This window comes from Oreochromis niloticus, linkage group LG10 (genome assembly GCF_001858045.2).
Source record: "Oreochromis niloticus isolate F11D_XX linkage group LG10, O_niloticus_UMD_NMBU, whole genome shotgun sequence".
In the NCBI taxonomy this organism is placed as follows: Eukaryota; Metazoa; Chordata; class Actinopteri; order Cichliformes; family Cichlidae; genus Oreochromis; species Oreochromis niloticus.
This window is the reverse complement of record NC_031975.2, coordinates 32,162,475-32,188,921: the sequence shown is the minus strand read 5'-3', so window position 1 is coordinate 32,188,921 and position 26,447 is coordinate 32,162,475. Positions and strand designations below refer to the sequence as shown.

At 42.1% G+C, this 26,447-nt stretch overlaps 2 protein-coding genes across 11 annotated transcripts; both read right to left on the bottom strand.

Moving 5' to 3' along the window:
• Window positions 1–505: 505 nt before the first annotated feature.
• Window positions 506–10,660, bottom strand: LOC102079222 (uncharacterized). Of its 4 annotated transcripts, XM_019364170.2 has the most exons (7): window positions 10,495–10,660; window positions 9,678–9,720; window positions 5,888–6,097; window positions 5,517–5,618; window positions 2,798–2,806; window positions 2,644–2,673; window positions 506–1,192 (listed from the first exon to the last, which is right to left on the bottom strand). In XM_019364170.2, exons 3-7 carry the CDS (start codon window positions 6,084–6,086, stop codon window positions 846–848), a joined length of 687 nt encoding a protein of 228 aa, XP_019219715.1. In that variant the 5' UTR covers window positions 6,087–6,097; window positions 9,678–9,720; window positions 10,495–10,660; the 3' UTR covers window positions 506–845. The 4 variants fall into 4 exon arrangements, with proteins under 4 accessions (XP_019219715.1, XP_025766858.1, XP_005457414.1 ...); XM_025911073.1 differs by lacking the exons at window positions 9,678–9,720; window positions 10,495–10,660 and having other exon boundaries at window positions 5,888–7,293; XM_005457357.3 differs by lacking the exons at window positions 2,644–2,673; window positions 9,678–9,720; window positions 10,495–10,660 and having other exon boundaries at window positions 5,888–7,293.
• Window positions 10,661–16,857: 6,197 nt separating this feature from the next.
• Window positions 16,858–26,421, bottom strand: LOC102075665 (sterile alpha motif domain-containing protein 3). 7 transcript variants are annotated; one of them, XM_025910655.1, is made up of 10 exons: window positions 26,283–26,421; window positions 25,797–26,118; window positions 25,527–25,625; window positions 20,700–20,786; window positions 19,874–19,942; window positions 19,377–19,441; window positions 18,249–19,241; window positions 18,005–18,166; window positions 17,805–17,900; window positions 16,858–17,509 (listed from the first exon to the last, which is right to left on the bottom strand). In XM_025910655.1, the coding sequence occupies exons 7-10, from the start codon at window positions 19,224–19,226 to the stop codon at window positions 17,201–17,203; spliced, it is 1,545 nt and encodes a 514-aa protein (XP_025766440.1). In that variant the 5' UTR covers window positions 19,227–19,241; window positions 19,377–19,441; window positions 19,874–19,942; window positions 20,700–20,786; window positions 25,527–25,625; window positions 25,797–26,118; window positions 26,283–26,421; the 3' UTR covers window positions 16,858–17,200. The 7 variants fall into 7 exon arrangements, with proteins under 7 accessions (XP_025766440.1, XP_019219240.1, XP_019219242.1 ...); XM_019363695.2 differs by having other exon boundaries at window positions 25,527–26,118; XM_019363697.2 differs by lacking the exon at window positions 25,527–25,625.
• Between the last annotated feature and the right edge of the window lie 26 nt (window positions 26,422–26,447).

Here is a 26,447-nt window from a genome sequence, read left to right as displayed (position 1 = left end):
CTCCCCAGCCACCTCCTCCAGCTTATCCGGGGGAACACCAAGGCGTTCCCAGGCCAGCCGAGAGATATAATCTCTCCAGCGTGTCCTGGGTCTGCCCCGGGGCCTCCTCCCGGTGGGACATGCCCGGAACACCTCACCCAGGAGGCGCCCAGGAGGCATCCTTGTCAGATGCCCGAACCACCTCAACTGGCTCCTTTCGATGTGGAGGAGCAGCGGCTCTACTCTGAGCCCCTCCCGGATGGCCGAACTTCTCACCCTCTCTCTAAGGGAGAGGCCAGCCACCCTTCGGAGAAAGCTCATTTCTGCCGCTTGTATCCGCGATCTCGTTCTTTCGGTCACTACCCACAGCTCGTGGCCATAGGTGAGGGTAGGGACGTAGATCGACCGGTAAATTGAGAGCTTCGCTTTTACACTCAGCTCCCTCTTCACCACGAGGAATAATCTTTTTTTGAGGAATAATTTTATTATTGCCAAGACTGGCAATAATAAAATTATTCCTCAAAAATACAACTTGCCTAATAATTCTGCACTCCCTGTATGTAAAAACATCAACAAAATAAGGCACAACAATTCTAATTTCCAGATTTCAGTTTTTCACAACATAAAGCTTTTTTCACCAATACCTACAGTAAATAATATAAATATATAAACAGTGCAAACAATTTCCAGTGACAAGATATGCTGTAAACTTTATATTCATGTTTGCTCCAAATGGCACAGCAGCCTCAGAGAAAACATTAGAACGAGGCATCTTCAACATAAGTACATACAAGGCAGCTCAGTTTACCATAAGTTGTATGGGTGTGCATCTATTTTTGCATAATTAGCAAAAATGTGGCATTTCTTCACTCAGTGAGGTGATGGTTAAGCTTCAGCAGCAGTTTGCTCTCAAGGTTCTTGCTGTGAAGCTGTAACTGTTTAGCAGTAACCAGGAGTCCTGCATGACTAAGAAGTCCTTCACAAGCTCCAGATGCAGGAAGAGCTGTATTGATTTTGATCGACAGCTTCTTTATGTGAGGAAAGCCATGCAATATATCCACACCTCCAGTGAATGGACATGAAAGGTACCTCTCCAGCTCCCCTGCTTCTGGCTTTCCTGACCCCATGGATCCATCATCTTCGTCGAATAGGCTGCTGTTTGTCCTCACCTCATCCAGCTCTGAGTCTAGGTTATGTCTGATGAAGTGGAGACCTGTGGAAAGACGTAGGGTTTTCAAAAGAATTAGGTCTGGTCATTATAGTGCTGTATGCACTGCCAAGCTGCGGATGTTTGTTTGGAGCTAACCTCCAAAAGCTGCCCATACACTGTGCAATTTTTGGCCTATTTTGAGACGATTTTTCAATCGTGCAACCGTTTTGGGGTTCGGCCCGAGTTTTGCCTTAATCGTGTGTGCATCGTGTAGTATACATGGGGTAACAAAACGCAGTTAACACCTCACGACCAGCTCCCAATCATCAATCGTATGGTCGCATGATAATCAAACCTGTTTGAAGTCCTGTCGCCTCTCACACTGCGCACGCACAAACACAGAAATGAAAGAGAAAAGGTGGAGCAGCACGGCAGTGCAGCGTGTGATCTGGACACAAGAGATGGAGGCACAACTTGCAGGATGAGGCAAGCTCATCCGAGTACGTAAGCGTAGGGCTGCCACCCAGGCAACATCATGACCTATGAACTTCTAACCTCTGCGATTTAATTGTACAGTTTGAGCAGGAGCTGAATAACGCGACTGAAAAAAAACTCGCACAGTGTTTGCCCAGCTTAATGCAGACTGTTTAAACTAAACAAGCTGCTGTTTCACATAATAAACCCTGTCAGCCGCAGTATTGCCTTCTGTTTTTTAACAGTTAAAGCAGTAGAGACGAGCTGTTTACATGTGCGTTGAACTCTAGTTTGTTTAACCAGGCTAGCTGTTAGCTTATAGCTCACACTAGCTAACCAGCGAGCAGTTAAAAAGACAGCTGAAGGCGCACAAAACACCCACAAACTTATCTCACTACAACGTAGCGCCGAAAATATGACTCGCAGCTCGAGCTCTAGACAGCTGCTGTAACATAAGACTGACATCCAGCTAACCACAGCTAAAAAGATATTTAGAGAAAACTCACCCTTTCCTCAGGTTACACGAGTTGAGTTTTTTCACGCTGAAAAGTTGGTTTGTTTTGGCTCTGACTGAAGACACGGACACTGAACACATAGCTGTTCTTTTGTGCTGCTTTTAAGTGAAACATTCTTTGTATGTGAGGAAAATGCTGTTCATCCTCTTCAGCTCTAGCGTAGACTCTGCCATGTTTTCATGTTTTTTCTTTCCGTGTGTCGCTACTTTGAAACGCTTGGGCCGCTCTGCCCGCCACAGTTTCAAACTGGTCATGTGACTGCATGGCCACATCTCATTGGTAAAAAAGTAACCGGAAACTCCACTGACGGCATGTTATCTAATGTGTTAAACTAATTATTTTTTTAAAAAAGTAACGAGTCGAATTTTGCAAATGTAGCAGAGTAAAAGTACTGTTTCTTCTTCATAAATGTACTCAAGTAAAAGTAAAAAGTATCGTGCAAAAAAGGTACTTTAAAAGTACATTTTTTTTCAAAAACTTACTCAAGTAAATGTAACGGAGTAAATGTAACTCGTTACTACCCACCTCTGGTTGTTACATACTGGACAGACGTGACTGGGGGAAAGGGAGAAAGAAAGAGAGGAAGGGAAAGAAAAACAGCAGGGAAGAGGAACGGTGATAAAGGGCACAAAACAAAAAAGAGGTGGGTGGACAAAAAATACACATATATAACAATCACCTGGATCACCTGTTGAGAGAGAAAAAAAGAAGAAAAACAAGCAAAAAAGAGAGCAATATAATAAACAACATCATCATGATAATCTTTGTATATAACAGTAAATACTAAATATTGAATATTATTGTGCAGCACGTAAGATCGACAGCACACAATGTGCTCTGAGGTAGCAGCCAAAAAGGGTGTAGTTTGTATCTGTGAGCACCCGTGTGTACACCTGTGAGCATGAGCGCGCTTGTATTCAAAAAGTTCCTTCATGTAATGAGCCATAGCCCCGTCCTCCAGGGCATGAAGCAGGTATGGAGGAGATCCAGGCTCCAGACATCCAGAGACCCTCAGAGAACAAGAGACCAAGGAAGACCAACGGAGGGGCAGCCGTGCCACTATCCCAGAAAGAGCTGAGGAGAGCCCCAGATGAGGGGTCACTCAGCAGCCACGGAGCAGAAGCCAGAGGGGGTTGCAGTGACGTGCCCGTGAGCTCCGCTGGCAGCCAGCTGTGCCAGAGTGGACCGAGCCCCAGGCCCAGAGGCCGATGGCACCCCACCCCCTGAAGGGGCCCGACCGAGCCAAAGGTGCCAAGCCCTGACAAGCAGCCACCAGGAGTGAGCCGATGCATACCTGAGCGCATAGCCCCGGACACTAAGAACCACCAACGCACCGATGTCTGAGGGCGTCTGCCACCGGCAGGGAGAGTGGTGAGGGGAGATAGGCCTCCATACCTTGGAGGGCCTGAGATGTTCCCAGAGAGGTGGCGTCTAATACCCGACCTGACATATAGACACAGACAAACGGGCACACACAGATACGAACATCCACCCCCCCACCCCCACCCCTCACCCCTACATAAGTAGTTTGTACAGTGTCTACAGGGTGGGCCATTTATATGGATACACCGTAATAAAATGGGAATGGTTGGTGATATTAAAGTCCTGTTTGTGGCACATTAGTATATGTGAGGGGGCAAACTCCCCAAGATGGGTGGTGACCATGGTGGCCATTTAGAAGTCGGCCATCTTGGATACAACTTTTGTTTTTTTCAATAGGAAGAGGGCCATGTGACACATCAAACTTATTGGTAATGTCACAAGAAAAAGAATGGTGTGCTTGGTTTCAACGTAACTTTATTCTTTCATGAGTTATTTACAAGTTTCTCTTTGTTCACAGCCATTGACATGTCGAAGAGGTTAACACGTGAGGAGCAGATCGAAATTGTGTTGATATCTGCTGAACGCAGTAACCGGGTCATTGCAGCAGATTTCAATGCAAGACACCCTACGAGACCACCCATCTCCCATGCTACAGTTAGCAAACTGCTTGCTAAGTTTCGTGAAACTGGTTCAGTGTTGGATTTACCAAAATTCCTCCCCTTGCACACTGGTGACACATCTGCACCCCAAGGCCCTGTGTGTGTTAATGATTGTGGTGGAGTGGGAAAAGGGAGGCAGCTAGAGATGGGGAGGGAAGGAAGGGAGAGGCAAGAGGCCCCTCCCTGGGGCCAGCTCCCCCCACTGACCCCAGTAGGCACCCCCACACTCTGGAACCCACCAGGGCAAGGGGGCCCAGGCCCATCCGGACCGGGGCCCACAGCGGCAGCACCGCCTGGCCCCACAGAGTCCGGGGCAGCCCACCGGACCTCACTATAGAGAAAACTGCACCCACCCCAACATTCCCTCATCTCCCAGACTAAACAAGACAATAGACACCCAGGTTGAGTTCTTCCTCCACCTCTCCTATGATCTCTCCCTGACCTGCAGAGTGAACTCCTTGAGACCAGAGAACTTCTGCAATGATGTAACAGCCTCCCCACCAGTTGAACAGCCCCCAGTTGGCTCGATGCACCAGAGGACCCCCGCGCCAAGGCTGAGCCCCCATGCACCCACCCGCCCACAACCTCGGCGACACATCAACCAGGCCCAAAGCCCCCAAGGCCCAGCGAGGGCCCCAGCCCAGAGATGGAGCACCCCCAGAACCCCACGCCCGCCCCAAACCCACCCAGGGGCAGCCAGGCTACCAGGTCAGTAACCCAGCACAGACCCTCCCCCATCCCCGCTGCACGCAGCCACAAGGAAACCATCATCTAAGAGCCACCCATAACAGGTCATGACCACAACCCCGGGTTGAGCCTCCCAAGGAAGACACTCCTAGGTAATCCCCCGACGCCCCAGGCCTGTCCCTGCCCCCACACCAACCACAACAGCAAAGGTGGGACCAAACTACAACACCCCACCCCCACTAGGTAATGGAGCTGATCAAAGGAGCCCAGAGCAATTGATTTGATGTGGTGTCAGAGTCTGTATCAAGACTAATATGATCTATTAGATAATTTCTATATTGGTTATAATTAAGATTATTTTTATTTTTCCAGTTCATGAGGACTGTTTTCATGGCAATGCATAGGGCAGTGAAAACCATAGGGGCTATATTCTTTTCTGTAGTGCCATGATCTAAGTTGCCCAACAAGCACATTAAAGGGGAAGTTGGAATGTTACAATCTCCATTACTTTGACTGTCAAAGTTAATTCTTATCAACAGAGTTAGTCCTGCAAAAAAGAAAAAGAAAACCAGTGACACTTCTCTGGAAGGATAAAATAAGTGGTCAGATCAATGAGGTTTGTTATTAGCATTGGGCTAAAAACATTCATGAGTGATTTTACAGTCTATATAACCTATCTATGCTAACACTTTAAGAGAGTCCTTCTGTAAAACAGAGGCATGTACTCACCAGACATGAGCATCTCGTCAGACCGTGTTACTGGACTTGTACTGGTACTAGCTCTGCTGAACTGTTGGTTGCTTGGAGGACTGTGAAACACATCTTGATGGCCTAATAAATGACACAGTACTGGAATTACGTCTTATATTTGTACACAGACATCACAAAGCTCAATCTGGGAATATCAATAGTTAAGATAATTATACACTCAGCTCCATTGATACACTTCGAAGGGTTCTTCTCCCACTGTAATGCCGCGCAGTACAACACAACTACCATCCACTATTGACTGTGTCAACAAGTGTGCCCACTAAGTTTATTTGACTATGCACATTTTTCTGACATGAAAGTTTTGTTAAATACAGAATTGAAATACATACTTGTCTTTTTAAGCTGTGAGAGAAGTTTTCTGACTTCAGCTGGCCGCAGGACAGGTAGGCGGTCACTTTCCTGCAGATAGCTCAGGTCCTCCAGTCCCTCAACTCCTAAATCTTGTAGAAGCTCAAGCAAAGGCTCAGGGTCTTTCAGTTTTGGTAGACTTGACTTGATGAAGGACAGAAGCGGACTTTCTGTATCCATGACTAGGAGGACTAGAAGGGATGAGAGACTGGTTTTTGAAGCATGAGTGTAAAATGTCAAAAACTCGATCTTTACTCTGAGTCAAGAATGCTATGCTTAAATGAAATTACTCTTGTCCCACACAGCTTGTACACAGGTAAAGGATAATAATCTAGTCTCCGCCCAGGTTTCCAGCACCTCATGCTCTGCCTTGCTTGTTTCACTTCATACAATACAAATTCTGGCATATAGGACACATCATGAAGTGTAACAATAAAATAAACATGCTGGTCCTGCTTCACCAAAATGAGCTCGATCTGTCCGAATTCAAGTGCCTCACCTTGGTTTAGACACAGAAAGAGTCCCTTTTTGTACTTTGTGCCTTTCCACTGCACTTCAGTAGTTGACAAAACATTGGGTTCTTTGACTAAAGTATGTCCGACTGCAAAGCGCACTGCTTCACTATACAGTTCAGCATGGAAAGGAGTGGAGTTCTTAACCACCAATAAGGGTGCAAAAAAGGAGCCAGAATGTAGGTACGCCTGCAGTAGCTGATGGTTCTTTGCAAGTGTGTGACATACATTTTTTAAATTTTGTGTCCTTCTCACATATCTTTTGAAATATGAAAGCTTCCTCTCGAACCTCATCGTCCACAGTCGAATGAGTGGGCCAAACTTTAGTATTAAAGCAGGGTAATGAGTGAGGTAATGATGCTTTGGTTTTAGTTTTTGTGAAGGAAACATTTCTTTCCTTACCTCCAGACAATCACCAATTAGAACATTTAGCAAAGCAACCTGATATAGTTGGGGCACAAATCTGTTCCACTAGTTCTTTCAACTGGACAGTCAGTTGCCAAACAGGATTCTCTGTGTCTGTGATCTTTTCACCAATGATAATGGGGAGGAGCCTCAGCAAACACCAGTTTTCTGTTGCCTGGCCACCTAATTTTTTTACACCCTTTCCTGAAACTTCAGCTGGTTTAGAGCTACCATCAGATCCTTGGTAACTAAACTGTCTGATCCTACAATTAAGCTGTGAATATGTGAAGAATTTCTTCACTTTGACAAAATACAGTAGTTCAGGTAAATGGATAGGTCAGATGCCACTACACCCTCAAACAGATCAGGACCAATACAGGGTGGGAGGTGTTAGGATTCAGAGATTCTTTTACTGTAACCATATAATCTGCCTTATGATAAATGCATTAATAACATGTTCTACAGTATTATTTTATCAGTAATATTTCTTATGGGGTTCATAATGCATTGAATATGTTTGTCATTACAGTGACCTTTTTATTCACAGGTTGAGTTTATTTTATACACAATGCATAACTGTGCTAGTTTAGAGTTGATGTTCTATCCAAGAGGGTTTTAAGCTTCACTGGTGAGAGTGTCCAGGTGATACATGTTGAGGGAAGATGAGAACATAGCAGGTTAATTGCATGCATGCTTACAATACACTTATTAATTTAGTGGCAGGCCTGAGCGAAGGCCTAAGTGTCTTCTGCTCTCTTTTTGAGACCTGCGCCAATTCAGTTTACTTAGTGATTGGTGACGAGGGTCAATTATTAGCTTTTAACGATCCCGAAGCTTGAAGTTTATTACCTTAAAAGGCAGGTGTTATAGAAAAGAGAAGTTATATGACTGTTTATAGTTATTAAAATGTATAAGATGCGCTCATGTCTGTCAACTATGTATTTTTGACTTGTATTGACGTATATGTGTGGGCGTTAATGTTCTATGGTATAAAACCAGTTTTTGATGAATTTTTGTCAGAGAACGACATATGCAGATGTTGCCTCTCCTGTGTTAATAAACTCATCGTTTGATTGCATTCGTCTGGTGCCTCCGTCGTTTGTTGTCTGGTCTGCAGTTGATCGATCTCGCTTCAGAGGCCTGGCTGGCAAACATGAAAAAATGCCAGTGAATTAAAGACAGAGTTAAATTTCAAACCTCTGACTATACTTGCATCACCATTTTGCAGTTCTTGAACAGTGTCATTGTACTCTTGTACTGTACGGATTGGAGCATGGTGTTTAAAATTTTCTAGCTCACTTCTGGTTATGAGACAATAACGGCAGAAATAGTGAAAGGTACTAAAATTTTCTGTGAATCTACCGACATTATGTGACCCCAAATTGTCACCAGCAATACAAAAGACAGTTGCCTTAGCAAAGTTTCCATGAACATTCAGTCCATTTATCTCCAGCTCTCTAAGATCTGCTACCAACTGAGAAAAAACTTTCTCATGGCCAAAACATACGAAATCAGCTTCCCGCCACAAAAGCAAAAGCTGCAAGTTGTCAACAGTGGATCGATGAAAAGCATCAAAATTTGCTAAAGTGAAATAGACACCCAGCATTTTGTGTTTTTTCTTTGCTGATCCAAGGGGATTAACCACCTCGAAAGCATCTTGATACAGTATCACTTTTAAAGTGAGACCTGACTCAGAAAAAAGAAGATTTAAATACAGATCCATCGCACACATCATTTAAAATATGAGGTGCACTTTCATTCCTTGATGTAGAACCCTGGTCCAGCCATATCAGCATCTTTTAGCAGAGCTTTCAATGTATGTTTTATCGGTACATATTGAGCATAATGCTCCTTTCTGTTTTGGTCAAACCCCAAAAATATGGGCTGTGGATGTACATACGGGAAATTATCCTCAAAATACTGTTTTCTTTTGTACTCTGTGGAAAGGGCCGAGCTGCAGGATGCATGGATATCTATCTCATCTAGGGTCTTGAACACATCTTTCATTTCTGTCTCAGATAGTTCGGTTTTTGTTTGTAACAATGTTTTAAGTTGATTCTTTGTGAATTGCAGGCACATTCCATTAAGACTATTCATTTCTTCTACGATCAGCTGTATTGTAGAGGAAGGGATAAGGGGTTTTGCCTGCAATTTCATGTAAAACATGCACAGATTCTTCATGTACAAACTTTTCATTTGTGCAATGTCTAGTACATCCTCCTCAGGGACATCATCCTGTGACCCTTCATCTGACTTTCTTTCAGCAAGAGGGGACTGAACCTCACTAGGAACTGAAGGAAAACAGTATGAACCAGAGACATGGACAGCTGTAGAGTGTTTGTGCTTTCCAGATAAGTGGGCTGTGAAAGACGACACCACCTAAAAAGTTTTATCACAGTTTTTAAATGGGCAACGCACTTCCTCTCTTCTTGAAATGTGAGATTTTAGATGACAGAATAGTTCTTTCAGATCAATCAACTGTTTCTGACAATGAGGTTGCTCACATATAAAGGGTGCTTGCAAAGTTGGACACTGTGACACAGCAGATGACCGTTGATAATGGCGGTAAACATGACATTTAAAAACATTTCTTTTTTTTCTTTTTTTTTATTAGTCCTTTATTTATTCAGGTAAAAATCTCATTGAGATTTAAAATCTCATTTCCAAGAGAGACCTGGCAATTATAATTTCTGAACTGAAACTTGCAATCTTCTATACAACACACAAACTGATAATGTGGCTCATTTTTATGAAGCCCTTGATGCTGAACATACCCTTTTAGGGTTCTCATTAAAGCACCACAACTGCGACAGGTGTAATCTTTTGACATCCTTAAATGCAGCACAATACTCACCTTTACAGCTTCCTGAATAAATTTGAGAACACACGCCACTAATCTGCAGAGAAAGAAAAAAAACCTTATGAATCATGAAACCTGCCAAAATCCAAATACATGTAAATGGTAAAAAATGGCCTGCATTTGTATAGCGCTTTACTTAGTCCCTAAGGACCCCAAAGCGCTTTACACTACATTCAGTCATTCACACACACATTCACACACTGTATGCTGTATGTATGCAATGTACGTTTATATGTAGTCTAATAATTCGCCTTAGGTGCTTTAGCCTACTTCCTCTCCACAAAATAAAAGGAAATACTTGGCTTATCCTTTACATGTCCATTACATTTTACAGGGCAAAGCTAGCACAGTGAGCTACTTCTATTTCCTATTTCTCTCACTTCATCACGCAGCACATCTTGGCGCGCGCGAGCTCTCTACAGGAGTGCAGGTGTGTTGCTGAGGTGGAACAGCTCGCCTATTAGCTCTTATGTTGCATACTTAATTTCACATTGAGACAAATGCATCAGTGGCAGCTGTAGTCGCGGGCTGCCTAACGCGTATTAGCGGTGTAGTAACTATCCGTGTAGCAACTGCTGTGTTTACACGGTCACAGAAAGCGGGCAGCTAACAAATTAGCAAACAACAACTCTGCTAGCCAGCAAGATAGTATACAGCTAGACCAGCCGCTAACTGCACCTTAAACTGACAGACAACGTGCTTTGCCTTCATAGCTAGGGATTCCATGCCTTTTACCGTCTCAGGAAACTACGAGCCATAGTGGTCAAGCAATACCAAGTTAATTCTACTAAGCTGAGTTTGATATACTTGCCTTGCAGCACTGCGTGGATGATCTTTCACCAACCTCTCTCTTCCACCGCGCTTTCCACAGCCATACTCGCGACGTTGTGGTTGTCAGTTCAAATTCATTGGCCGATGTTTATTGTCATGTCGTTATGTGTCCCAACATCCAATGGTCACATTGTTTTCATGGCCACACCCTCACCCCAGGTGCAGAGTCCTATTTCTGTTCAGGAATGTTGTGAATACTTTGAGATTTATATTAATTGCAATTCCTACCTCTACATTTTTTTTTTAAATATATAATTAGCACAGCGTGGCTGTGCAATGTTTTATATGTTTTTTTATTCCTATTAATTATGTTTTCAGTTTTTACCTCTGAATTATTGAAACAGACCTAGATGACATAAAGTTTTCAGCAAAATTATAATTCAAATACTCCTTTAATTATTCATTGTTCTCATTAATTTTAGATTATTTTATATATCTTTCCATAGTATTACATTTGAATTTAACAGTTCAATTTCTCAAATAACAGTCAAATATTTGTGAAATTATGATACATTTGTGAATGTATTTTAACAATCTAAATATGCATATGTACAAAAGAATATATTTAAAAAAACAAGAAAATTGTGTTTTATTACATTTACAGTGATGTTATTTATTTTACATTTGACATGTAAAATCACAGTCTATTTATATAAATTTAATGATGTTCTAGAAAAACAGTTAAAAACTGTGAAATACACAGTAAAATACTTTTATATTGCAATTTTCTTTTACAGTGTAGCAACCATGACACGAAAATTTTTTCGATCAGTTGTTTGTTTTTATATGAACTTTGTTTGATGTGATAAGTATCTGAGGCTGAGACCACGGGACTGTAAAACATGATAGTTGGGCTTCATTTCTGTACTGAACAGTCATTTCACAATTAGTTAGTGAATAACAATTAGCTAATGTTGTTCATGAGACTAAAGTCATCTCACTTTGGTAATGTAAATATAATATGGCCAATATTAAAGTTATTATTATATTAATCATTATTAGTTATTACAGCAATGAACTTAAACTCTGTGTCAGATACTGAGCTTCAGTAAAGATTCAAGTTGCAGTTATTTATATTTCCTATCACCTTAAATCTTCACTCAAAGACAAGTATCTCTGACAGTGTATATACAGATGTATTATATATAAGAGACAAATATTGTTCGTTTAATATGTTGGCATTACTAAATTTGGCTCAATGCTTATATATATGTGTAAAAAGAAAATGTACGAGCTGTGATAACTGTTTCTGATAGAATGCAGAGTAGACTGATATATGAAATATTCCTTTATTGGGTGAGAAAAATCAGACCATGTCATAACTGCTTTAAGTCATACAGAATAGATATCAGATAAATATATAAAGCATATAAACAATTACAGCAATATGATGCAACAAACACAGCAGTGCTACTAATCCAAAATACTCAAAGCTTCATAGAACTGAAACAAACATTTATTTTTAGCTCCATTCTGCTGCTGATACATACTTTAGGTTTCTGAATATTAAACTTGTTGCTGCCTTTCATAGTGTGTAACTTGAAGGCCCTGAGTACTTTCTCCCACACTGAAAACACTGGGATGATAACATTATTTGAACATTACCTAATAAGACTGATTCAGGACAGACAATTAGTTATGTTAAACTTTCCTAGCAGTCCTTCACAAACAGGGAACAGTCTGTCTATTCTCTCCATCTGTCAGCTGCTGCTGGCTCTTCCTCCTCCTCTTCCTCACACACTGCTGAGTTTGTCCTGGTGGATCATCAGGGGTGCAAAGCCTCACAGATGATGTGCAGCAGTGGGTCCCTCAGTCTGTCCTCACTCTGGACACTTGCAGTTGTCACACATGGAAATCAAATGTGTGATAAGCTGCAGGATTCAAACACAAGTGTAACTTATAAATACATGTTCATACTTTTATTCCACAATCAGAGAGAAAGAAACAGAGAGTGCAGGACAGACAGACAGGTGACAGTCTCAGGTGGACACACTGCTACAAAACAGCACAAGAGAAGGAGGATTTAGTGTTTGTGTTATTACGAGTGCTAAACAAGAAGAGTTCCCAGATGGTCCAGTGGACACATGTGTGACTCCTGTGATTAAAGCATCTTTCTTTCAGCTTAACGAGTGAACCGTCAGCTCGTTCAAACACACGTTAAAGTCCGTTTGGCTCCACACCACCGAACAGAGGCAGCAATATAACATAGCTAACATTAACAGCAGAGGTGGGACCAAGTCATTGTTTTGCAAGTCTCAAGTCTTTATCGTTAAGTCTCAAGTCACTGGTGTAAAAGTCCGAGTAAAGTCACAAGTCTGAAACTTTGAATTTCAAGTCCTTTCAAGTCTTTAAAAAAAAAAAGAATGTTGCAGTTATATGCTACATGTAAATATTAGACCATGTAATTTTTAAATCTGTTTTTCTCAACACATGATGAAATACTGAACTTAGAAAATATACACAAATTGTGAAATTGCACCTCTCTAAAATGCAGCTCAATTAAACTTAGCTCCAAGAATAATTTTCACTGACAGTTCTGAGATAAGCTGCATGTTATTCTTGGATGCGCTTGTAGGACCGGCTTTAAAATCGCATGACAAAAATATCATACACATTAAAAAAAACAGTATCATCAACGTAGCCTGGACAACATTTGCTAGTTAGATGAAGTCAGCTTTCTCATCGTAGCAAAAGAGAAGCACCACCCACCGTTCTTTATGCAACTTCAAATGTCGGACAAAGTTGGAAGTTGTTCCATCTCTGTCTGTGATTCTCTTCTTGCATGTTTTGCATATTGCATTTCAGTTTTTTGTTGACTACTTCGTAGTTTATGTACCTGAAAAAAAATAACTACTCGCAGCATTTTTGAGCGTTTTTTTTTTCTTTTTTGAAAAAATCTGGTTAATTTGATTGGCTGTGCTACAGCTCACGCACACAAACGTACGGAGTGTGGTTTGAATAAATGAATGAATGAATTGAATTAATGGTGCACACTTTCTATATAATATGCGTGTTAAATTTTAGATTTGGGGTGAAATATCAAGTCTTTTCAAGTAAACCGGTTCAAGTCCAATTCAAGTCCCAGGTCACTGGTGTAAAAGTCCAAGTCAAGTCACAAGTCTTAGAACATTTTTTCAAGTCAAGTCTAAAGTCATAAAATTAATGACTCGAGTCTGACTCGAGTCCAAGTCATGTGACTCGAGTCCACACCTCTGATTAACAGTGCAGTGAATCCTGCTTGTGCCGTCATATTCAGGACTGCAAACCGAGCAGCATCACTGACTTTCAGCTTGTTGTGTTTGTGGATATATGACTGACTTTAATTATCCATAAAATCATCACATTCTCTGTAAGATTAAGGTCGACTATTGAACGGCGTATATTTTAAAGTAAAGGCTTTAAAACCAAGTAAACGCTGAAAGTACAAACATCACTAATGGCCAACAGTCATGTTTTAATGTTCTTCATTATTCAACATTTGCACATAAATAAGTGACATAAAATTCAGTACTTACTTTTAAAGGTTTACTCTTCGGCCGCTCCACTTCAGCCATCTGCCGTTTTTTTCGGAAAAATTGTCCACACCCACCGCCACGTTATGAAGTCTGGGATATGTTGGGCCATGAAGGATACACAGACCCATCCTTAAAATTCAAGGAAATGAAGGACGGTTTTGTCAGCCGCATTTGGAGCAGCCTTCGAATTGGGACAGTCTTTGTCATGTCGTTGTGACGTAATCAGCCTTCAAATGCGGCCTTTAAGGCTGCAGACCCTGAATTGGGACACAGCCTTTGTTGTCCGTCTTCCTTTTCATCCTTGCCTCTGTGTTCATATGTTTCCTGTTTTACGTTGAAAGTCTGTGTCCTATATCAGTGTATTCTGCTTTGCTTCCTTGGTCTTGTTATGTCAGATTAGCCACAGCTGTGTCTCCCCAGGTGTTTCCACTTCCCTCATTACCCTTCTGTGTATTTAAGTCCTCTCTCTCCTTCTGTTTTTTGTCAGGTCGTCTGTTGTCTAGATGTCACTAAATCTCACAGAGTCTTGTTTCAACTGTGCAGGTCATGCTCAGATTATTTCACAGTCATGTTTTTGTACGTTCCTGTTCAGTTTTACGTTATTGTCTCTTGTCCTCATTTTCATAGTTAGTTTTAATTTTTCCAGTTTAGGTTTCAGTTTAGTTCCATCTTTGTTTTGTCTCGCTTTATTTTGCTATTTTTTTCATCAGCCTAAATAAATGGCTCGTTATTTGTTATACTTAATTTCCTCTCCTCCGTATCTGCTTTTGGGTCCGCTTCACAAACACACTGGCCGCCCACCTGTGGCACGACCTGACAAAGACTGAATGAAAACACACAGACCAAATACACACAGGAGGTGATCAGGGGAAGTGGAAACACATGGGAAAACAGCTTAGTGGAATGAAAATAATGACGCCACAGGGACACCAGAAGAAACACATGAGAACAGATAAGGGAGATGACTGAAAGTAAAAGACTGAGGACAAGACAGGGTACATAGAGGACAAGAACAGACTTAAAAATCAGGAGTTATAGAACAAACAAAAACTAGAATGAAACTCAACTAAATCCTAACTAATAATAGCAACAGAAGAACTTATGATATTTCCAATAAAAATATAAGAAATCAAAAACACTAAATAAAAGAAATAAAATACAGCACCAACTCACAACAAAAGTTGCCGCAAGGCGCTTTATATTGTAAGGTCGACCCTACAATAATACATACAGAGAAAACCCAACAATCAAATGATCCCCTATGAGCAAGCACTTTGGCGACAGTGGGAAGGAAAAACTCCCTTTTAACAGGAAGAAACCTCCGGCAGAACCAGGGTCAGGGAGGGGCGGGGCCATCTGCTGCGACCGGTTGGGGTGAGAGAAGGAAGACAGGATAAAGACATGCTGTGGAAGAGAGACAGAGATTAATAACAGATATGATTCAATGCAGAGCGGTCTATTAACACATAGTGACTGCAGGAGAAACACCGAGTGCATCATGGGAATCCCCAGCAGCCTACACCTATTGCAGCATAACTAAGGGAGGATTCAGGGTCACCTGGTCCAGCCCTAACTATATGCTTTAGCAAAAAGGAAAGTTTGAAGCCTAATCTTGAAAGTAGAGATAGTGTCTGTCTCCTGAATCCAAACTGGAAGCTGGTTCCACAGAAGAGGGGCCTGAAAACTGAAGGCTCTGCCTCCCATTCTACTTTTAAATACTCTAGGAACAACAAGTAGGCCTGCAGTGTGAGAGCGAAGTGCTCTAATAGGGTGATATGGTACTACAAGGTCATTAAGATAAGATGGAGCCTAAGGGTACATCTTTCGCCATCTTACAATGCTGTGATTGCAGCTATTCCCCAACTCTCTGTGAATGGTGCTCATGGCCACTGATCAGTGGTTGTTGATCAATAGGCATGAGAATTTGCATATTAATGATCAAGGAGCTGACCTCCCAGCCCATTGTTCCTTCAGTGGTGCGAGTTTAAGTCATTATGTAAATGTACTGTTTATAAGATTGGGGAAACCTGCGGTCAGCTGAGACTGAAGAAGTCACTTGAATGAGTGACGAAACGTTTCTCTCACTGAAAATGTCCAGATGAACAGAATCAACTTTTGTGAATGAAGCTGATACTTTAGTTTACTGTATACAAATACACATACATTAAAAAGCATAGTGAACATTTACCCAAAATTTTGGGTCCTGTGGGCCCATCAGTACAGGTGGGAATGTAACAGGTGGTGCTATGTGAACTGGAAAATCAGCTCTGACCGCCACTCCTCTGATGGAGAGGAAGCTTGGGCAACACTCAGACTAGGACTAAGGGCATAATTAACTGGAATTTTAATTTAATTTATTTGAAAGAACAATTTAGTTATATTTACCTACAAATACTTCAAAGTAGGTACACTAAAATAAGAGGGCAACATATCAGGTTGTTATAGAAACACTGTAAAACCTGACAAGTTAAGTTAACTCAAATGATTTGGGGAAACCGATTGCACCAATTGATTCAAGTTTTATAACTTAAACAGTTTTGGGTTATTTAAGTACTTTATTAGAGTCCCGAGAACCCAAAGCAAATATGATAATGTAACTCAAATGCATTATGTTTATTTACTCATTGTATTTAGTATGTTTTAACTTAAACCATTAAATTTGTTGTACTAAGATGCTGTATTTATTCAAACTTATTTAAAGTGTTACATGCTCATATTCAAATTAAGTTAAATTAACTTAAATAGTTGTATTTAAACAACTTAATCCAATTGGGGAAACCGATTGCACCAAATGGTTCAAGTACTATTAACACAAAACCAAGCTATTGTTCTTTCCATTCAGTTTTTATTAACTTTAACTGCAGAGAAAATACAGAATGAATACAACCATACTTTCAGTCATAAACTATGACTGCTAAAGCCAAAACACAAGGAGCCAAAGATTTCCATGTAACTAAAATATATTCTTAGAAATAAGCTTAAGATTACACACTATGTGAAGATTTTTTTCAATCACAAACAAAACGTCAAATATGGATTGTCTCCTTATTCTTAGCTTTCTCCACATTGCCTTTTAGAAAGCTAATTACCCTGAACAAATAAAACTATTGAAGCCATTCACAGATAACTGAAAAAGCAGAAATATACTGACCAGTGAAAAACAAACATCATCTACACAAGCTCATTTTTTAGTGTCTGCAATTTTGGTTTTAGTTGCTTTCTCTCATCGTCTAGCTTCAGCAACACTACTTGAATGAACTCAAAAAAGCCAGTACACTTCTCAGGATAGCTCAGATGCAGAGCATAGATTAGCCCAAACAAACACACCAGTGCATCAGTCCATGAGTGATGAGTCATAACAACCTGATCTTCAAGTACTATGAACACTTGGCGTGGTGAGAAAGGAACTCCTCCAGGCACCTCCTCTTCATCGACATCAGCAACCAGAGCAATTGTGGCTTCATAGAACTCAATTTCATCCTAAGATATAATACAGAGTGCACAATTATTCATCTGTAATATCTCTGTTAAAAGCATAAATACAAATGGTCAGGCACCTTTCTTCAGTTTTTCAAATTCTATATATCATAACATGTTTTAAGTTGACAGTGAAGGTTCATTTTTCATTCATCCAGGTAGTCAAATCAAGGATGAAAGAAGTTTATAAGTCATTCAACTTCACGTCTTCAGCTTTCAACCCAAGTCCAGATGACTTATAAACTCCTTTCAACCTTTTTTAAATTCCAATGTGCAAATTATTGTAATACCCAAGTACCTTGCATGTTTTGAAAATCTCTGAAGAATCCTCCTTGAGGTACATTGGTAGGCCGGCCAGAGCTGCTGTTCTAGTTGCATAGATGTCGTTTTTGTCCTAAAAAAAATATAAATAAATAAATAAATAAATGTATATATATATATAAACATAACAATGGCAACTGCCAAGCAAGCAGAATAATAATTAGTATTTTTAAATACCTGTTTTCCATATGCCAACAAAAGCTGCTCCATCCTTTCACCGACCCGTCCAGTTTTCCTCTTTTTGTATAGTCCAATCAGCTGAGGAGCATAATCATCCAGTGCAGCATAAAACACATGTGGCAGATTCTGATTGGTGATCCGATGAAATTCAAAGTAGAGCTGAGGAGAATTCCAAAAATATTATAAGCAAAACACAGCATACTATATGAGCAGTAAATGTTATATACGTAGTTGTACTTACCTGTGTCTCATGAAAGAGTGCTGGCCATCTGTCCTTGAGCTCTGATACAGGAGGAGAAGTTGTGACAATCTCTTCACGCCGGAGTGCAAAAGTGCGCATCATATGCTGATGAATGAGAGGGATGTCTCTTTCTGCTGAGGTCTTCTTGAACTCCTCTACCATCTCAAGTCTTCTGGTTTCCAGAGATTCCCTTGTTTCTCCAGAAGGATAAGAAGGAAGGAAGTTGACCTCACCTCTCCTAGGTCTTTTAATATTGGCCCTTGGTGAAGCTCTATCTGGGTTTGTTCTGCTGCGCTTTCCAGCATTCACAGCAACATCCATGATGCCAGCTTTAGCCAACTTCTTTCTTTGGTTTCCCATTTTATATCTCAGTCTATTCTTCCACCCTTCCCACCCAGTGTCAGAATTCCTCTCTTTCAGACAGGGATGTTTTCTAACTAAAGCTTCTGCAGCCTTGCCAATTTGTGTTGTACTAGGGTATGCTTTTAGTTTGTAGATTTCCTCCCCCATTGTCTCAAGTATGTTGTGTTTTTGATCTCGTGTCAGTGTAATTACTTTCCCATCTTTATCAAATGCTGCATTACCCTCTCTTAATACATGTTCCACTTCATAAGAAAATGGCAGAACAATAAAAACCTCTGGCCATCTACTAATACGCTCTGGTGAATCTATGGTATCAGTGCTATCAGTCTGAAGGATTGTGTCATCAGTGCTCGTTGAAATCCGGTCCAGCTCAACTAACCTGACAACTTTAACAGATGCTATAGCTGGCAGGTCTTTTATTTTAACCAAATTACACAAGGCATTATCAAAATCTGGGTCATGAAACTGAAGCCGAAAGTCAAAAGTAAAATTTAGCCTAGATTTGATCTCATCTATGAGGGCTTGCACACTGTTTGGACGAGATGGCAAAATAAGTTTTTCAGCGTTATCCTTATCAAGGATGACCCTCAGCTTCAATATTCCTGTTGCCTCCATCTGAATTTTTTATTTCTGTAACAGACAGGTTTCACATATTATAGTGGCATTTTAATGCATGTTTGTGTTTACAGTTATTTACAAAATATTAATTGTGCAAAAGTCTAAAAACATTTATGTGAATACAAAAAAACTGAATAGATGAATTACTTTTACATTGGTTCACAAATTGGTGGAATCAGCTGATGTCTCAGTTCTGTTTCTTTAGTCAGACACTGCAATGAAATGGTTTGTTGTTAGAATGAGTTCATTTGCTATCTTGTAAGCAAAATGCGGCATGTGGTCAGACAGTTGGCACAGAGATTTTACACTGTGACGGAGACCCCGCTGTTGATTCTCTGCTACTTCATATGAACGCAAGTGCTCAACGTAATAAGTGTCATAGTCTTTCAAGAGAAAATAAATGTTGTTTCTGATGAGCAGTACATTAAGAATCTCTTTGAACTTCTTCTTGACATGTGTATCTTTAATGAATTAAATGTACTAAATGTACACATGCAGGTGTTGTAGAGACAGGGTAAGGGTGAAATTGTGGAGTACTGACCATGGTTGAGCTGATAATGCTTCAACAACATGACTTTTATGGCAGTAGAAAAACTACACAACTTGCAATTCCACATTTTGATGCCAAATCGTTTTAAAATCACCTTTACTGGCTGTCTTTAGTGCAGTGCTGGATGATCTCTCGGCATGCTACTGCTCCTTCAATCGTCTGACTGTAATAACACAAAAGCCATGAGAACAGAAAGCTAGCAGAACAGTTTTTACTTTTAGACTTTTACTTCACTTAAAAACAGTCAACCTGGATAACACAAGCTTTGAAAACAGTAAGATTTATTCTTGCACTACAGCTCATTTTCAATTCAGGTTGGTCAACTACTCTATATGTTATAAAATAATAAAGCAATTTTACAAAAGTGAAGTACACAATAGGCTAACCCTTGGAAAGTACAGAGTCAGAAACGTTTAGGTTTGGTGCAGTGCAGCTTTGAAAAGGTAAATTATTTCACGACTAAAATGCCGCTAACCATCATATTTAAAATTTGTGAAGGCGAACTTGTCCACTAAACTCTTAAAATTAACACTAAATAAATCTTCTACTATTTTCACACGCACTGTGTCAAAAGTAGGCTACATTTGAAATTGATAAAGTTCAGTCAGAAAAGCCTAAACACTGATTTTACCAAAAGTTTTGTGCCATGCAGTTTGCAAAAATTACCAACTATTTGATTGAAACAAGCCACCGACTGCTAATTTTTTAAATTGTGAAGGCAGACTTCATACAGCGCTAGGCGGGAATTGTGTGCTAGCAAGCTAAGTTACGTTTTTCTATATAGCTACTACAACAAAGTAGTCTGATAAATTACAACAAAGTACAACTAAAACAAAGCAGTCTGATAAATGTACGTTTTGTATGCTAGAAGTAAGCATTAACAAAAAAAAACATAAAAATAACGTTTATCTTGTACTTACTACTCTTGCAAAATTTCTCTTGATGAGGCTGTATCTCATGGCCGACAAGTCCAGGCAAAACACTGGGGGCGGGGCTGTGGATGATGACTAATACAAATGAATTAGCACAACTTAAACAGTTTAAAGCAACAGTACTTAAAACGTTACAAAAACATCATGTGTACTTATTACAATAAAGTTATTATATCATATGTATACTTTTGGGTCTACCTAACACACTTCATGAAAGTTACTTTAACTATTTTTCAGAACTGAGTAAGAACATCTTACTTCTTTTAGTAAGATGCACTGTTGGGTTTTTACAGTGAAACAAAGAAACAATATAATTATACCTTAAGTAATTTTAACTACTATGCAATTTCATGATAAATTTGCAGAAAAATGAACAACATTTCACCATCTTACATTGTAAATACAATTTGGGGTGCAGCGTTCTAACGGGCCACAACCTATGCAGTGTGTATCGGAATGTGCAGTACCGTTTTTAAAGCCTCATCCCTTCAGTATCCCGGGTGCTCAGCTAATTTCTGCCTGCTTCACTACGGGGAGTTAACCCCGAAGGAGGACAAAACTTTGGTCCTGGAGAAAGCATCTCCCCTTGTGTCTCCCGACCACGGACAGGGGAGCGATGGCGAGGAATGGTTAACACTGGCTGACCAAGAAGGGACCCTCTCACGTAGTTAAAGGAGTGGTGAGCACTAAGAAAAACTGAGAGGCTAAAGTGGCTAACGATAAAGCCAAGTGACCGTAATTACAAGCATATTGGCCCATAGCTAAGCTAACTCACGATGGCCGCTGCTCGCTATTCTTGTGAAAACTACGGACTTGAGACCAATTACTCCAACCTGTTCATGTCGCTGACCAATGTCCCAGAGGGTGCCGCGAGCATTAGGGAAGTTAACAAAGAAAGGGCTGTGGCTAAATGTGAACATATTAACCCATTCCTGTGTGCCGAAATGGTAGTGACACAAGCTAATGGAGAGGGTGTATTCGCACCACCCGATAGTCCTGCTCAGCTGCAGTTTTTCCAAACGAATCCGTTCATCGATGCTGAATGTCGCATCTACGGCCGTGAGGGAAACACAGGCAGCAATGTGAAGTATTATCCAGCTCCTTCTCCCTAAATGAAAGTGCGCTATCCAGACTCAAACCCATTTTCCTCTGCTCACATGGACAGTTATGTACATAGCACATGGGCTCCATTTAACGCAATGTTAAATACACCCATGCCGTGTATGCCTTCCAGTAGCCTTAATGAAGCCTTAAGCTATGGGCAAACCCCTGCACAGTGTCAACCCCGCTCAGAACCAGGCAAGACTCGCAGTGTGCCCTGTCAGCCCCCATCTGACAGTGAAGAGGACGGTGATCCTAGAGAGAGAGTCCCCACCCTACGTCCGGGCCAATATGACGGCACCACACCGTGAAAGGAATTTCTGCATAGGTTTGAGAGCTGCGCTTACGCCAACTATTTGTCAGAAAAGACAATGACAACTCAGCTGATTTTCTGCCTAGTTGGAGCAGCAGGGGCCATTATCCACAGAAATCCCTGCTCATTAATGAGGTGTAATGAGGTGCTGCTTGGGCATCCCTTCCTCACTCAAGCTGAAGCACGTCTTGATTTCGGCAGACGCCGCATCATCCTGTTCGGTGAAGACGTGCCCTACTACCAAACCGAAGCCAGTACAAAGTCACATGCAGTGAAAATTGCTAGAACTGTGGCGGTGGAACCGGGGCAAGATGGTAAATGGTAAATGGCCTGTATAGCGCTTTACTTAGTCCCTATGGACCCCAAAGCGCTTTACTACCCACTGCCGGGCTTCTCCAGCCAGCTGAGGCCGGAGGAGCCCGGAACCCTCCATGGTCTCCCCAGCTGCAGATTCACTGACCAGCCCTCCTGCGGATCCTCTGCACCTGCAGGAGCTCTATGCCCAGAGCTCCACAGACCTCAATGACTATGAACAGCTCCAACTAAAACGCTTGCTTTGCACTTATGGACATGTGTTTTCTACAGGGTCTGCCAACCTGGGCCGAACCAGCCTCGTACAGCACAACATCATAACCCTTCCTGGTGCCCCAGTCAAACAACATCCACGAAGAATGGCAGGGGAAAAGCAGCAACACGCTGACCAGCAGATCTACGACAGCCTACAGAGCGGTCTCGCCCAATGCAGCTGCAGCAGCTGGGCCTCGGCCATCGTTATGGTGTGTAAGAAAGATGGGACATACCGTCTCTGCATTGACTACAGGGCTCTCAACGACTGCACCATAACAGACGCCTACCTGCTACCCCACATCCAGGAGACGCTGGACACACTCTCAACTGCCAGATGGTTCAGCACATTAGACCTCACATAAGGCTACTGACAGGTTGAGCTGACGCCTAGAGCACGCAGGGCCACCGCTTTCTGCACTAGGACAGGCCTCTTTGAGTGGAACATCATGCCATTTGGACTATGCAATGCCCCGGCGACATTCCATCGACTTCAACAAGCTAACTTGAAACTGAAACCTGCCAAATGCTGCCTCTTTCACCGCGAAGTTGCTTATCTTGGCCACGTGGTATCCGAGCATGGTGTGGCTACCAACCCCAGCAAAGTTCAAAAAGTCCAGATGTGGCCTACACCTACGTCCATCCAGGAGGTCAGACGCTTCATCGGCCTGGCCACATATTACTGCCGGTTCGTGAAAGACTTTGCCTCTAAAGCCAAACCCCTACACAACCTGACCAAGAAAAACACACATTTTCAATGGCATGCTCAGCACCAAGCAGCTTTTGACAAGCTAGAGTGTCGTCTCACCTCTGCCCCTGTTCTTGGCTATCCGCTTGACCATGGTGAAATGATACTGGACACTGATGCTAGTGACACAGGCACTGGTGCTGCGCTGTCACAGATGCAACAGGGCGTGGAACATGTGTTGGCATATGGCAGTCATAAACTATCAAAAACTAAACAAAACTACTGCACCACACGACGTGAACTACTAGCCGTTGTGGATTTCACATCCCATTTTCACCAGTACCTCCTCGGACAGCCTTACAAAGTGCGCACAGACCTGCACAGTCCTGTCCATGCAAAGTGCAGGACCCCTCCACAGATCTCGGGGGGACCAGTCATCGGGCGGTCCAATGCGAGTTGAACTCTGACACCAGCCCCCTGTTACTGAGTACGGTGGGGGTAGAGGTACAACCGGCTACTACAACTGTGTGTCCAGTGGGGGTAGGTCTAAAATGTATGTGACTAAACCCTTGATACTGCTTATTTGTTTTATGGCTGGACCATGGGGGACCCAGCTACTAAGACATACTGGGCTCAATGTAAACGACTCTACCTCAGAGATTGAGTTCTGGTCCGTCACTTCTACTGCCTTGATGAGACCCAGTTTTACCCCCAAATCGTACTGCCACGCAAGCTACATCCAGAGGTGATGAGCCAGATGCACGAAGGGCCAGTGGGCGGACATTTTGGTGTCGAGAGGACTGTGGCCAGACAAGAACCCGATTCTACTGGTATCACATGAGGGAAGGCGTCGCACTCTGGTGCCGTACTTCTACCAGCTGATGTTCGGCCGAGAACTGAATGAGCCAGTGGACCTTGTCGCAGGTTTACCTCCTGATCCAGAAAACCAACCCTCAGCTCCAGAGTATGCGCAGCAGATGCACGAGCAACTGGAGCTGGCCCACCTCATCACCAGGGAAGCCCTGCGTGAGTCAGTCACACGCGCAAAGAGACAATACCACAATAACTGTTGCCACACACAGTATAAGATTGGAGATCCTGTGTGGTATCTCAAAGGAACACGTCACATCAAGAACAAGGTCAAAAAGTTTCTTTCATCGTATGAAGGACCATTCTTTGTCCTGGGGCATTTGGATGACCTAGTTTATCAGATCCAGAAGAACCCAACCCTGGACAATACCTGGGTCCTGGATCAAGCTCATCATTGGTCACCTACAGAGGTCCCACCACCAGCTTTAGAGGATGACCCAGCAGACCATGATCTGGGTCTGCACAGTCTGTTCTCCACTGCAGCTGGCAATGGCCCCAGCTTCTCTCAGCCATCCATCTCAGTTGCAGCCGATCCCGCTCCGTTTGTGCTTGTCCCATCGTCCCCTTCCCATGTAGACCATGAGAATGGTGAGGGTGCGATGGGTGAGCCAGACCATCTGGGCCAGCAGTTTCAACGACCAACTCGTCGGCGCAGAGCACCAGACCAGTATGGTGTGTGGGTCACTTAGCTCGGTTTATCTACCATGGACAGTTCCAAGTAGGACTGAAGATTCAGTTCGAGTTTTAAATCATTTCAGTCTCCTACAGTCTTAGCTACACAGTTTAAGAGTGGTATATCTTTTTTTGATTGTTCGAGTATTGATATAAGAAAAAAAAAGTAACTGAAGAACCTATGGGGCTATCTTCATGCACTTGTCCATTTGTATTTGTTCCTTCCTAGATGGTAGAATAAGTTAGTTATTCCCAATTGCCACATAATAGTTACAATTGTGTAATTTCTTTCCTACTTTACTGCACTTGAAATGCTTTATTTTGCACATGTATGTACACCGTAGTTGAGCTAATGTTTTCTTTGTCACTGAGGTGCACTAGTTAATACTATGCCTCACCTTATATGCAGTAATGGCTAACACATTTATCTCTTGTGGACTCTAAGCTGTATAGAGATTATGTACCAGTTCTGTGCATAGCAATGCTGGAGTGGAATTATTATTTAATTGCTATCCAGAGTGGGGGTAGTGTTGCGGGATTTGCCGGCTTGTGTGTGGCTGGGTGCCGTGTGAGGAGTGTAGGTGATAAGCCAACTGTATTTACTGACTCTGACTGCAGCAGCTGTTACATCCTTCTCACACTGCTCTCACTGACGTCTCTGGAGTGTGTTACTGAGGCGCACCACCACCATCGTTATGGTTTGGTTCTGCATATGAACAAATTCGTCTGTTTCTCTCATACATCCTTACACTCGGTGTTTCTGCTGGTATTGTGTTAGCCAGGCTGGCCTCCACAGACAAAACTTCGGCCCTGAATCCTTGTAACACACTGCTGAGCTTCAGCCTCACTTCAACTGTGAACAACAAACTGCTTTTACCTCAAAAACGGTTTCAAGAAGAGTGTCTGTGCTCGTGCAGAATGCTTCTACGTGTCTTATCATTCTCTGCAGAGCTCTGAGCAGCCTTATCTATGAGCTCAGAGACTGGAGCATCAGACTCATCCTGAAGGCTGAGTGAAGGCTGAGGTCTGCCCTCAGGACATCGGGCCGATAGTTACTTCTTGTTGTTGCTGTTACTTTTAAGAACAGTGTGCCCAGCTGTAGTTTTTCATGTCCAAATCCAGAAACTGGTAGACAGTGCAGCTGTGTTTCTTCTGTTTCCTTGTCCACCTGCAGTCAGCCCGGTTTAATGTGAATTTCGCTGTAGATTTTATCGAGACATGCAAAATAAAAACAAATAATTTCAAAACATTTCTGCACTAAGAGACTAAGAGACTAACAAACTGAGGACCTCATTGTGAAACTGATTATAATTTTTTTTAAACACAGCGTCTCTGTGGCTTTTAAACCCCAAAACACACTCACACTGCCAAAAATCGGTCCACCCCAAGGATCGGGTCCCCTGACACAAACAGATTAATGCGCACGATCTGATATCGTCGTGTTGGTGTTGTTCCCAGATCATCATACTAAATGTTGTTCCAGGATCAACATTGCTGTGACGTCATAGTTTTGCGACTTCGGGAAAAA

Excerpts from the sequence above, each read along its gene's own strand:
- LOC102075665 (XM_019363695.2), bottom strand. The coding sequence starts at position 19,226 with ATGGAGGCAACAGGAATATTGAAGCTGAGGGTCATCCTTGATAAGGAT. Across the intron at positions 18,167-18,248 it reads CACTCTTTCATGAGACACAG|CTCTACTTTGAATTTCATCG; the intron begins GTAAGTACAACT and ends AATTCTCCTCAG. Across the intron at positions 17,510-17,804 it reads AGATTTTCAAAACATGCAAG|GATGAAATTGAGTTCTATGA; the intron begins GTACTTGGGTAT and ends ATTATATCTTAG.
- LOC102079222 (XM_019364170.2), bottom strand. The coding sequence starts at position 6,086 with ATGGATACAGAAAGTCCGCTTCTGTCCTTCATCAAGTCAAGTCTACCA. Across the intron at positions 5,619-5,887 it reads CTCACAGCTTAAAAAGACAA|GCCATCAAGATGTGTTTCAC; the intron begins GTATGTATTTCA and ends GTCATTTATTAG. Across the intron at positions 1,193-2,643 it reads CCAGTATGTAACAACCAGAG|GTCTCCACTTCATCAGACAT; the intron begins GTGGGTAGTAAC and ends GTCTTTCCACAG.